Here is a 12,469-nt window from a genome sequence, read left to right as displayed (position 1 = left end):
TGACTATTTCTATAACTACCTCTTGCTCCTATCCCTATAACCTACCTCTACTCCTATCTGTACCCCTCAATCCCTTTGTCCTCTAGGAACCTATCCAAACCTTCTTTGAAGCCCTGTAAGGTGCTCCTGCCTATCACAGCCTCCGGAAGCGTGTTCCATGTATCCACCACCCTCTGGGTAAAAAAGAACTTCCTAGCGTTTGTTCTAAACCTGTCCCCTTTCAGTTTCTCCGAGTGCCCTATAATTTGAAAAATCTGTCCCTGTCTACTTTTTCTATGCCCTTCAGGAAGCATTATCAGAGTTTACTTGGTCTTCTAGATATTGCCTTGACTTAAACAGTTCCATGTAATTAACTTCTGTCAGTGAAAATTACTAGCTGAAAACATTTAGAGACTTATTATAGCCATCCCCTTTTTAGAGTGAATTATCTTTGTTTTGAAATGCTTGGACTTGACATGCTCTTAGAACAGTTCATGGTTGTTTAAAGTAGAAAGAACAGTTAACAACGGTAAGAATATATATTGAGCTGTGGAATTGTCTTCACCCGACTAATCAAAGACCTAATAAATCACTAAACCTTTGGGCTTTATTAACAACTTAAAAAACAATAATAATCAATCAACTGATCAAAGCCAACCGCTGCATTTTAGAGATAAGTACAATCTCAATGAGTTAAGTATTTAAAGATTGAAAATTGATTTAGAAAAATTTCAAAGTTGGACCGGTGAGGAGATATACACTCAGTACTCCCCGTTTACAAAAGCATACTATAACGTTTGGAGGTGGGTGGTTCTGAGGTCCATTATAAACTATTAGAAATGCTTATATATATCTGAAATAAAAGTTAAATAATTACTGTATACGGAGGAAGATGCTTGGGATGTGATTGAAGTGATACGTTTGAAGTTATTCCCAAGAATAAGTACTCAGCCTATCTTTGTGTTTCAACTGTTATACACCTTTACCATGATTCTCCTCTCATGTTTGCTCTTCCTCTTCTCGGGCTGCATAGTATTGAGCTTGTTTTCAAACTTCAAATGCTTTGTTTTCTCTGGATCTGCATCTTTCAATAAAGTTTTTAAAAAATGCTTTATTTCAACTTAGGATGTTTCTTTGAGTTCTTTTTTTTTTATGTATCTTTCTCTTCTTATTTTCAGAATTGATATATAAAGAAGTCTTAGACTGGGAAGAAAGAGCTAAGAATGGAGTTGTACGTGGCCAGCCAGCTTCTTTAGGTTGGTTACAGAATTTTTAGCAACTATGATTTCTCGTGAAATACATCTTTCTACAATAATCCTTCCTTTATTTATAATTGGTTCTTTATCAAATAGAGCATAACTGTAAATTTTTCCTTAAATATAGTTATCAAACTATTTTATATAGGATATACAGTACTTATGAAGGAGATATGATAGACACATTTAAGTACCTATGTGGCATAAATGTGTATGAGATGAGTCTCTTTCATTTGAAAGGAAGCTCTGGAATGAGAGGAAATAGGATGAGGTTAAGAGGTGATAGGCTCAGAAGTAATCTAAGGAAATACTTTTTAGAAACTGTCTGATTTCAAGAAAGTGTGGGACAGGCACATGGGATATCTTAGGGGAAAGTAGGAAAACGGATACTGTGGATGGGCAGACTGGATGGGCCATTTGGCCTTTATCTGCCATCATGTTTCTATGTTTAATACCAGTTGTGTTTGAAAAAATGTATCTGTTAAGACTACTGATATATAGCTGTAGTCCTTATGATCATATTACCTGCCTGCCTATCTGTTTATATAATACCTTTGGTTGCTGATTCTCCACCCATACTGCTGTTATATTTGGCTGACAAGGTGCTCATTTGAAATTTTGCATGGGATCAATAATGATGTCCACATTCTCAAAAGGGAGGTAGGACATTGTGCGGTACCAGTAATGATGGAGGATGATGCTGAAGGTGATCTGGAGTGGTTGGGAAAGTGTTTGGGTTGGACTGGGTCAGGGATCATTGGACAGACTATTCTGTTTTTACTGGGTTACAGCTTGTATTTCATAATGTATGGGTGAATTTCTTGAAAATAAAATGCATATTGGTGAACAGTTGGGTATATTTAGGTAAGAAGACCTCTGTCCTGTAAGGTCAGATTTTTGTATAGAGCCCAATAGATGTAATAGATGTGAAATCAAAGTCATTAATTAGAATGAAAAACTACCGGCCTCGGCCTTGATTCAGCTACATCGCCTGCGGCGCCCCTTCCTGCTTTCCGTGTCTGCCAATGACGCAACTTCCTGTTTCCGCCCGTGTGGATTGCAGGAGAGGCAGACACGGAAAGCAGGAAGGGGAGCCGCGGGCAACGTAGCTGAATCTCTGCCGAGGCCGACAGTTTTTTTTTCAGCTTCACGGAAGGTAAAGGGCCATCAGACAGGAGAGAAGGCTATGAACATGCTGGGCCACGGGGACTATCCAGAGCCTTGGCACCAGGCCATGAGAAGGGAAGTTCCTGGACCATGACTCCCAGGCCAGGAATACCCCCCTCATGGCTTGCACCTGGGGGAACATTACTAAAAGTATGTTTTTACATTGAGGGGGGGGGGTTCAAAAACGATGGCAGGGATGTCAAAAAACAATGGGCCCTGGATGTCACATACCCTAGGTAAGCCACTGGAAGGCAATATAAATTCTGCTAGAGACATTGATAAAACAGAGACCAAAATTTATCTGGGACTATTAATGATTAGAATGAAAACATCCAAATAAAGGAGTCGTTAGGCAATAGCTGTCAATCACTCAGCGATGGGCTTATCCAGAATACATTTTATTGGTAATGAGCAGGGTATGCAGAAAAGGACTCGACACTTGACAGTGTTTCGACAATCCTGCCTTTGACGAGAGTCTCTAAATGTAGTCCGAGTGATACGTAGTCCGAGTGATACATATTCCAAAGGATACAATAAGTGGTGCGAGTCAGACTATAGGTGCAGGAGAGAGAATTCTCTAGTGACTGGCAAACTCCTACTCTCTCTTGGGGCTTGGGAGTTTGCCACAGTCATCGGAGAATTCTCTCTCCTGCACCTATAGTCTGACTCGCACCACTTATTGTATCCTTTGGAATATGTATCACTCAGACTACATTTGGAGACTTGACAAAGGCAGGATTGCTGAAACACTGTCAGTGTCGAGTCCTTTTCTACATACCCTGCTGTTTACCAATATAGTGTATTCTGGACAAACCCATTGCTGAGTGATTGACATCTATTGCCTCACAACTTTTATTTGGATTGTCCTCTTCGTCGTTGAGACTCCTCTCGGCTCTTTTCCAAGTGCCTAGAATGGAAACATAGCATAGGATAGAACACTTTCGTTGTATATATCTCAATCATACTTTACTCCAGGGGTGTCCAACCTTTTGGCTTTCCTGGGCCGCATTGGCCGAAAAAAATGTTTCTGGGGCTGCGCAAATGCTGCAGCAAGACAGAGGAGGGAGCCGGCAAGACAGTAAACACCCGGGGGCAACAGAGGAAAACACTGCATCGCCCTCGACCAGGGCCACACAAAATACTTCACGGGGCCGCAAGTTGGACACCCCTGCACTCCTTTATACCATGTTTTAGATAATAGTAAGAATAAAATTAAACACCGAATACCATTTTCTAAAGCTGAAATTCTCTGATGACTTCCAGTAAAAATAAAAATAAAGAAATTGTATGTTGGATATAAAGTTGTAAAGCATAAGGCAAACTATACTAAGATATGTTGAGACCCAATTCACTGGCAGCTTACCCCCTCCCCCCTTTTACTAAGCCGCACTAGAGGTTTCTACTGTGGCCCAGAGCACTAAATGCTCCGATGTTGCTTCAACACTCATAGAATTCCTATGAACACTGGAGCATTTAGCATCCTGGGCCATGGTTGAAACCTCTACTGTGGCTTAGTAAAAGGGGCCTTCATTTTTAAGTTTTTTAAAAAATAACTTTTTGAAATTTCTAGCCATTCAAAAATATCATTTGTGACCACTGGAGGGCAACAGCAACATCAGTTATGAATTCTACAAAGTTTGAAAATGTGTTGTGTGTTATATTTCTGTTGAATTCTACCAGATTTTATTATGGTTTTTTTTCCTTCTACAGTTGGGAGACTGTATTTGTAACTGATTTGCTGTTCTGTTTCTCATAGCACAGGTGCGGCAGTAACTAATGGTTCTCAACATCCATCTTCATCTTCATCTGTCGATGGGTCCTCCATGTCAACAGATCCAACATTGGCTTCTGATACTGATGATAGTCTAGAAACATCAGCTGGTCCTTTGGGCTGCTGTAGATGACTATGACTTTCTTTGTGGGGGGAGGGGGGAAGGAAAGTTGGGAGGGTTTCCTTTAAGTTCTTCAAGTAGAACAATAGAAAAAATACCAGTGGTATTATTTTAAAAAATTGTCTAGTAGTTTATTTTATAGTGCTGTAATTTTTGAAGCTGTTAAGTTGTGATTAAAGGCGGCTGCAAATATGTTTTATTTTCAGCTGCATCGTATTCTATAAATGTCACTTTAATTTTATTGAGGTTTAGAAATTCAACATTTTGTTTTGCTTTTCCTATCATGTTACTTTGTCATTACCAAACTTGTAAGATTTATTTTACCAGAGAAACTTATATGCGGTGTAATACCATATTGTGAATTATTTAAGATGTTTTATAGGTTTTTCAATTTATTTTTTTACTTTTTTTTAATAGAATTGATTTGAAAAATTTTGTTCTTGTTATCACTCCTATGTATAAATGCTGGATTGTTTGTTTTATTTCTGGAAGCAAACATAAATTAGAAAAAAAAAAATAGCCATTCTTGACAAGCTGTTGTCAAGTAACTTTTTTTCTTAGACAAACACTACAGTGTGGTGCAATTACATGAAGGTAACTTTAATCATTTGTTAACGAGAATACAAGAGACAGCAGTTTGCCTTTAGTAGCATGACGACGTACTCTTCAAGCTTCAAATACACATTCATTCATTCATTTCAACAACCTTGCATTCTGCCTTTCCATTTCCCTGACACAGCCAAAATGAAGCAAAAGAAAATCAAAGTACAGTAAAACCTTGGATTGCAAGTAACTTGGTTTGTAAGTGTTTTGCAAACATTTTATTAAATTTTAACTTGATATACAAGCAAAGTCTTGCAATACAAGTACATACAGTATGCACGCGTCACATCACCACAATTGAGCCAATGGTTCTTCTCTCTCTGATGCTGTAGGAGTGTAGTAACTGTTCTAAATGAGTGAGGTCTTCCAATACAAGTACGTATAGTATTCTGTATTAATGTTTTTGGGTTGTGGAATGAATCATCTTGAGTTTCCATTATTTCCTAAGGGGGAATTCGCTTTGATATACGAGTGCTTTGGATTACAAGCATGCTTCTGGAACGAATTATGCTCGCAAACCAAGGTTTGACTGTACATTGTTGAAAGCACATACTGAACTCAGCATGGTAAAGCATCAGCCAGTAGGAAACAAACTCCTCCGTAAATAACTCATTAAACTGCAAATAAATTGTTTACTTGTACTAGATGCCACAGAAACACGAAATGTGTTTACCTGTATTGCTAGAAGTGAGTTTTGCCTTTTGCAGCTGTTGTTCACATATCCAAAGTTTCTTAGACTTTTCTTTAGTCTGGCTTTTTCTTTTTGAGTCAAGAATTTTATGTTGTAAATCTAGAGTCAAGAATTTTATGTTGTAAATCTAGTGTCAACAGGGTAACTTTTCAATTGTTGAGCATCTGCACAATATAAACCCAATTCAAAACCTAGATTTAACAAAGATAAACTTAGCTATGTCATAGAAACATAGAAGATGACGGCAGATAAGGGCCATAGCCCATCAGGTCTGCCCACTCTACTGACCCACCCCCAAGTCTACTGTCCTAGGGATCCCACTCCTGGTGACAGGTTCCCTTGGCTTAACCCTCTAAGGGATCCCACATGGGCATCCTATTTGCTCTTAAATTCTTGCACACTGTTTGCCTCGATCATCTGCACTGGGAGCTCGTTCCAAGGATCAACCACTCGGTGAAAAAATATTTCCTGGTGTCACCATGAAATTTCCCGCCCCTGAGTTTGAGCAGATGCCCTCTTGTGGCTGAGGGTCCTTTGAGAAAGAGAATCTCTTCTTCCATCTCGATACGGCCGGTAATATACTTAAACGTCTCGAACATGTCATGATCGTCTTTAACACCCCCCCCCCCTTCCATCTAGCCAGACTGGTTTTAAAGTAATATCTTTTGTTGAGGGAATGCTTATTTTGTGTGTATGCCCCTTTGCCTGCCTTTTCAATCCTATGAAACAAGATTTTGTCGGGTCAGTAATGCCAGGGATAATTAATTGTGGCAGATTTCCTGCAGGTTCTGTCTGCATGAATCGAACAAAACATGGTATCTTAAATGGTGCTGAAAGATCAAGTAGCTTTACCTCCTTATACTTCATGATTAGTCTATATGCCACAGCTTCTGTTTAGCTTGAAGAACTTGTTTGATTTGAGTAGCACATTCTATTCATCTCTCTCTATAACCGGAATATCATAAGATCCATTTCTTTCTTCCTTCCTCGTGTCTATTTTAACACCTTTCTATATAGCACACGCTTCATTTAGCCTTCCCCATAAGTTTGGACGCTGTACAGAAGATTCCATTCTTCTCTCAGTATAACAGCTCTTTATTTCTGGATAAATTAGATTTAATTCTTGTCTTTTGTCATCATTCTGATGAGAGACGTTGCAGATTCTTTGTCGGTAATCATCACTGCCCCAGTCATTCCACACAGCTGAGCAGGAGTTCTATAAGGATGGAGCTGTGTGGTCAATAAGCTGCTTTTGTACTGTTTGTACAACACTACACTAGCTGAACTATGGCACTGCTGCCCATTTACATCTGTCACATGTTTACATTTAATATTTTCACATTGATGTATGTACCTCTGTAAGAATGAGAAACAATCATGTTAATTACTTTGATAAATGCCATTGTTTTTTTAATGTACTCAGGCCATGTTGATTACCTTGTTACACTAAGAGCAAGGTATTTATATATAGCATCAAAATGTGAAGTGACTTAACTAAATAAGAGAATCTTAATAAAGTGTTAGAAACACAGAGGCTATCTTCCAAGATAGATGATGTACTTTTGTGTATGCAGGATGCCCCATGTGACTGTTGTAAATTTTTATTCTAAGATTTTGCAGGGAAAGGGTTTTTTTTCATTTGGGGGTTAGCTGGGAACCAGTACCACTTTATGTTGCAAAATGCAATCCCTGCTTCCCTTTTTACAGTTTTTATTTATTCACTAGATTGCTTCTTGTGCATACTAGGTTGTAGCAATTAATGAAATATCCAGTATTCTTTATTGTAGAATTCCTGGTTTTGCTGATTATTTTTTAATAGTCTGATCTCATTGCAGATTTCAGGAGGGTACAACCTAGAGATGTTCACATTTTTAAACCCAAAATTTGAAAGATGGTGGAAATGTGATTAGAAATGGAATACTTTGTTAAAGCAGAAGAATAAAAATTACTTGAAAACTCAAAACTATTTTTTGGTTTTGTCTTTTATTAGGCTAATTGTTAAAAAAGTTTAAATGGTCTTTAATAAACTTTTTCTTTAGGCAGACACTGCTTTCACTTTTAATTTTTTGTGTTTTCTTTTATTAATTTTATTTCATACACTTATTTTTTATTATAATGAGGTGAAACTGAGAACTGTTTGTAATAAAAGTAAACTGCTGTAAATTTTAAGAAACTTATAAAACTAACCCTCCCCCCCTTATTGGAGGAGCGCAGAGCATTCAGCGAGCTGGACGGCGCTAAAAAAACTCTTGCATGGTTTCAATAATTTTATAGAGTATTGTTTCATAAACACAGTGAGTCAATACCAAATAACTTCTGTAAGATTATGAGAATGGGGTAAGGATTGCACAGGTTACAATCAGAGATTTGGCATAGACTTCATCTTTATTTATTTATTCAATTTTCTATACTGTTCTCCCAGGAGAGCTCAGAACGGTTTACATGAGTTTATTCAGGTACTCAAGCATTTTTCCCTGTCTGTCCTGGCAGGCTCACAATCTGTCTAATGTACCTGAAGCAACGGGGGAAGGGGATATGTGATTTGCTCAGGGTCATAAGGAGCAGTGTGGGTTTGAACTAGAGAGTTGCACGGGGACAGAAATCCCACCCATCCCTGCCCATCCCCGCCAGGATCCTCTCCGTCCCCACCCGACCCCGTCAGGATCCTCTCCATCCCCACCCATCCCCGCAAGGAATTACCTCCATCCCCCCTCCCCATAAAAAGCAGCAATTACTTCTGACGGGATCATCAATTCCACAGTTTCTTTTGTGTTTGCGCTTGCTGTTTTCCTTGTGGAATCTCTTTGGTGGAACCCTTTTTTTGTTTTCTGTTCAGATAATTAACTTATAAACCCCCTCTTTTACTAAGGCTGACATGTCCATTATATTATATGGATGAATCCTGCTTCCAAAGCCTTCCATCCCCATGGGAGTCCCGTTGGCTAGAGGGGAGTCCCCGTGGTTGTCCCGTGGGCCAGAGGGGGTCCCCGTGGGTTAGAGGGGGATTCCCGCGGGACCCGTTCCCGTGCAGACCTCTAGTTTGAACCCATAACCCCAGGGTGCTGAGGCTGTAGCTTTAACCACTGCGCCACACTCTGATAAAACTAAGGTAGTGTACTTAATGTTCTCTTTGAGAATCTGTTAAGTGCATCCATGCTAATTGCAAATAAACTTAACATACAGTAAAGAACATGCAACCGGAGTAAACAAGCTGAACATGCCTCAATAGTTGGTAAATTTACCATGCATTATATTTTGCTAGTAAAATGCTGCAAGAGACAAACTTAGGCAAAGAAAACTATATCTATTCTACATACTAGAATTAGAAAGCAGAGCTGATAGTGGGTCATGGGTCAAATGGGTTAACAATATTGGATGGGTCCGTGTCTGTGACCTACTGACCCATAATAAATGATATTTATTTACCTGCTTTCTTGAGCTTGTCTTGCTTTCTGGAGATTAGTGGCCCTGATGATTGCTGTAGTATGTGCTTGTGGCTTGGCCCTCCTATAAAGCCCATTGGGCTGCAGCAGGAGAGTAGAGTGCTGCTGCTACTGGAGGACTGAGCACTGCTGCCTGCTGCAGGCATAGGCCAAACCAATACAGAATCCCTAGTAAAAACAAAATCCTGATTCTGCACTGGTGGCTGAGACTGGCTGAGTACGGTTGTGCAGGACTGGATTGACTTGCAGGTAGGAATCCGATTGATGGTCTGAGCTGAGATTGGGTGGGTCTGGGCAGTCCAGCCTTGTGTGTATCATATATATTTGTTTATTAAAACTTTAAATACCGCCAAATCTTAACAGAGATCTCAGTGGTTTACATAAACATCAAATGTGTAAATTAAAATAAAGGAACACCATTTAAAATAGAAAAGCACACAGAGAACAAACAAATTATATAATAACTCAAAATTAAATTACATTGTGAATTTTAAGGGAAATCTGTTGAAATCTTCAATAGATATGTCTAATGTTAGAGAATCTGCCCCAAAAGCTTACAGAAAAAAATGTGTTTTGAGAAGCATCCAATCCCATCTCTTCTGCAAGTGCAGGCCATAATCATAGGAGAGAAACATTCACTCATGGGAGAAGGGATAGCCACCATGGGAAAAGGCAGCAGCTGCAGTGGAGTCCTTGGGCAAATCCACATCTCTGAGGGAATGGGCGATAAAGAGGTCATGAATGTAGGACAGATTGTTGGAGGCAGAATGAGCATTCCACAGGGTACATGAGAACAAAGGAGAGGAATAGGTATAAGATTAGAGTGGTTATACCTGTGGGGAAGCAGATGGTGTGGAGGGGCTGGGTTGGGATTGTCCTCTCTCGGTGAGCAGAAGAAGGAGTAGGAGTGTGTGTTGAAGCAATAGGGAATAAGGACAGCAATGACGAAGACAGGAAGTGTTCAAAGAAAAAGGAGTTGGATGAATGGAAGGGAGAGAATGTTTGAGAGCAGAGAATAAAGTAGATGACGAGATGGCTTGGAAGGGGAATAGGTAAAGGAGAATGATAGTGAGGACTTGTGGCTTGGAAAGGAGAGGGAAAGGGAATGAGATTGGGAGGAGTGAGAATGAGATGCAGAAAGTGAATTAGTCATAAGAAGAGGAATAGAAAAAGGAAATAGAAATATACAAGAAGTGAGGTAGAGAGAATAGGGTGGTATCCTCAAGAGGTCATGTGCTCCTTGTTCGCACTCCTTTGTCATGTGATGCATCTCACACCACACAGACAGGGCTTAGATTAAATAGCAGGATTAGTGTGGTCACCTGAGTGCTTACTTGGGAGGGGCTACAACCAGCCAGAGAGTGGGGGAGGGGCTACTGGCAGGCAGCAAGAGAGATGGGGGTTGGAGAGGTAGGTTTGCAGTCACTCCTAAAAGAAGCAGAGGAAATCATTTATTTTAGAGTGCAGGCTGGTCCAAAGGGAAACGGTGCCAAGAGAGAGAGAACACAGCACACAGGAACAGAAGAGCTTACAAGACTAACCAGGAAGGAAGAAGCTATTCAGGGCATAGGCCTAACCTAAATTATTTCAATTAGCTTAAATGGAGTGGTAATTGACTATGCCATTGGAATTAATTGAATAATTAATTTTTAAAAAGGCACAAAATTCCATGCAGCATTTAACGACACCTAAGTCAAGGCACCTTCTGACACCTAACACTTGCTTGAAAAGCAGGCAAGGTTACAGTCAGAGAATAGGTGTGGTTGACTTAGGCATTGCTAGGCATCCTAGTTAGGCGCTGGAAAATTAGGCTCAGTAAAACCCAGCTTAATATATCTTCAGGACACCTAGTGACACCTAAGCACACCTAGGCACTATTAGATGAGATGCTATAAATGGCGCTGAGTGGCGCTTACAATGTAAGCGCCGCTAGGCTGTTTATAGAATCCAACCCTTAGCTTCTGTAAGACTGCTACTGTGCAGCTTTGGTCATGTAAATGGAGCACCCACTTAAAAGAATTGCTTCCATAGTGGTGGGACAGTTAAATGTATTTTCACTTCGACAATATCCATATAGCAATAAATGGATAGGCGGTTGAGAAATTTGTTAAATAAATAAATGTATAACTTCTTTTGAAAATTAACCTCCTAGTTTCTTTAGGCAGCTCAATTTAAGAGTTTAAGAATTGGGGACCTATGATTGAATATGGGGTGTGGAAAGCAGGCAATTAATAGCTTAGCACTGATTTTTAGCACTGGGCTCCTAAACCTAGGAAAATAAAGAAAAGACCCTAAATTTAGCAACCTAATGAGCTTTCACTGGGAACATAGGGTCCTAGGTTCAACTAAAAATATGCACTTGAACTATGTGTCTAAATTTGGAAGATGAGCCTTTTTATAACTATTGGTCTTATGATGAAATTATGCAGACACTGTGCTTAAATTTACTTAATTTACACCCCCCCCCCCCTTTTCCAAAAGCGTAGAAGAGGTTTGTAGCGCTGGCCAGTGTGCTGAATGTTCTGCGCTGCTCCGACAGTCATAAGTGTTCCTATGAGTGTCGGTGCAGAGCATTCAGACAGCCGGTGCTAAAAACCTCTTCTGTGCTTTTCTAAAAGGGGGGGGGGGGGGTATTTATTTTGTCTCATATAAATGAATTCTAGAGGTTTTTTCAGTCACTTAGACTGTTCTAAGAACTTCCAAAATGGTGAGAACATAGGTCTAGCTTGCCATCTGTCTTTGTCTCCGATATTGGCAAACTTCAGTTTGTGTTTGGATTTTTCTAACTTTCTGGAATTTGGAGTTTTAAGTTCAATTCACTTATTCATTTTAACCCTGTGCCAAGGAAGTGATGTCAGAAGAAGAGCCGACGTTGGCACGACAGCAGGTTGGGGGTTGCTGCTCGTGCCAGGAGCATTACAGTGGTACGGGGAAGAGAAGTGGCGTGCGTGCAGCAGGAGGGGACGGCAAAGAAGCATGAGGAGGGGGGAGGGGACCACTGCCCCGAGTGCCTCTCACCCTCACTACATTATTGGCAACAATGCCAAATAAAGGGTTAATAAAAATAATATTAATTGTATGTATCATAGGTTAAAATATAAACTAAGGAAGGACTGGAGATATATACAACTGTAAGACACAAAAGGTTAATACATGTTAAATTGGTTTTCTATGGTTAAGGGTCAGATATTCAAAATAAATTATCTGAATAATGACAGCTGTTATCAGAATAATTCCTTGTGCACTTTCAGTGTCATTGTTCAGAGAGTGCCACTAAATATCCTACAGACCATCTCGGCACGTGCAGAGTAGTGATAAGTTATCTGCAGAACACCCATATTCAGACTGCTATTCAAATAACTATTCAGATTCAGGACAGTTTGAATATCACTTCTGTCCATATAGTGGACACAGTGTGGTGGCATTCGCTGCTCTAAT

At 39.8% G+C, this 12,469-nt stretch overlaps 1 protein-coding gene across 4 annotated transcripts in view; it reads left to right on the top strand.

The window, feature by feature from the left end:
• MAPK8 (mitogen-activated protein kinase 8) overlaps positions 1-5,179 on the top strand; it is an 84,613-nt gene extending 79,434 nt beyond the window's left edge. For 3 of the 4 annotated variants that reach the window (XM_033942085.1, XM_033942082.1, XM_033942084.1), the window contains 2 exons: positions 1,158-1,235; positions 4,164-5,179. In XM_033942085.1, the coding sequence (XP_033797976.1) occupies positions 1,158-1,235; positions 4,164-4,306 (221 nt within the window). In that variant the 3' untranslated portion in view covers positions 4,307-5,179. Of the gene's footprint in view, positions 1-1,157; positions 1,236-4,158 lie in introns of all 4 variants that reach the window. The other variant, XM_033942086.1, reaches the window with a different exon arrangement.
• The last annotated feature ends 7,290 nt before the right edge of the window (positions 5,180-12,469 follow it).

Source organism: Geotrypetes seraphini, chromosome 4 (assembly GCF_902459505.1).
Source record: "Geotrypetes seraphini chromosome 4, aGeoSer1.1, whole genome shotgun sequence".
Lineage (NCBI taxonomy): Eukaryota > Metazoa > Chordata > Amphibia > Gymnophiona > Dermophiidae > Geotrypetes > Geotrypetes seraphini.
Note: the sequence above shows the minus strand (reverse complement) of the source record. Positions and strands in the feature narration are given on the sequence as shown.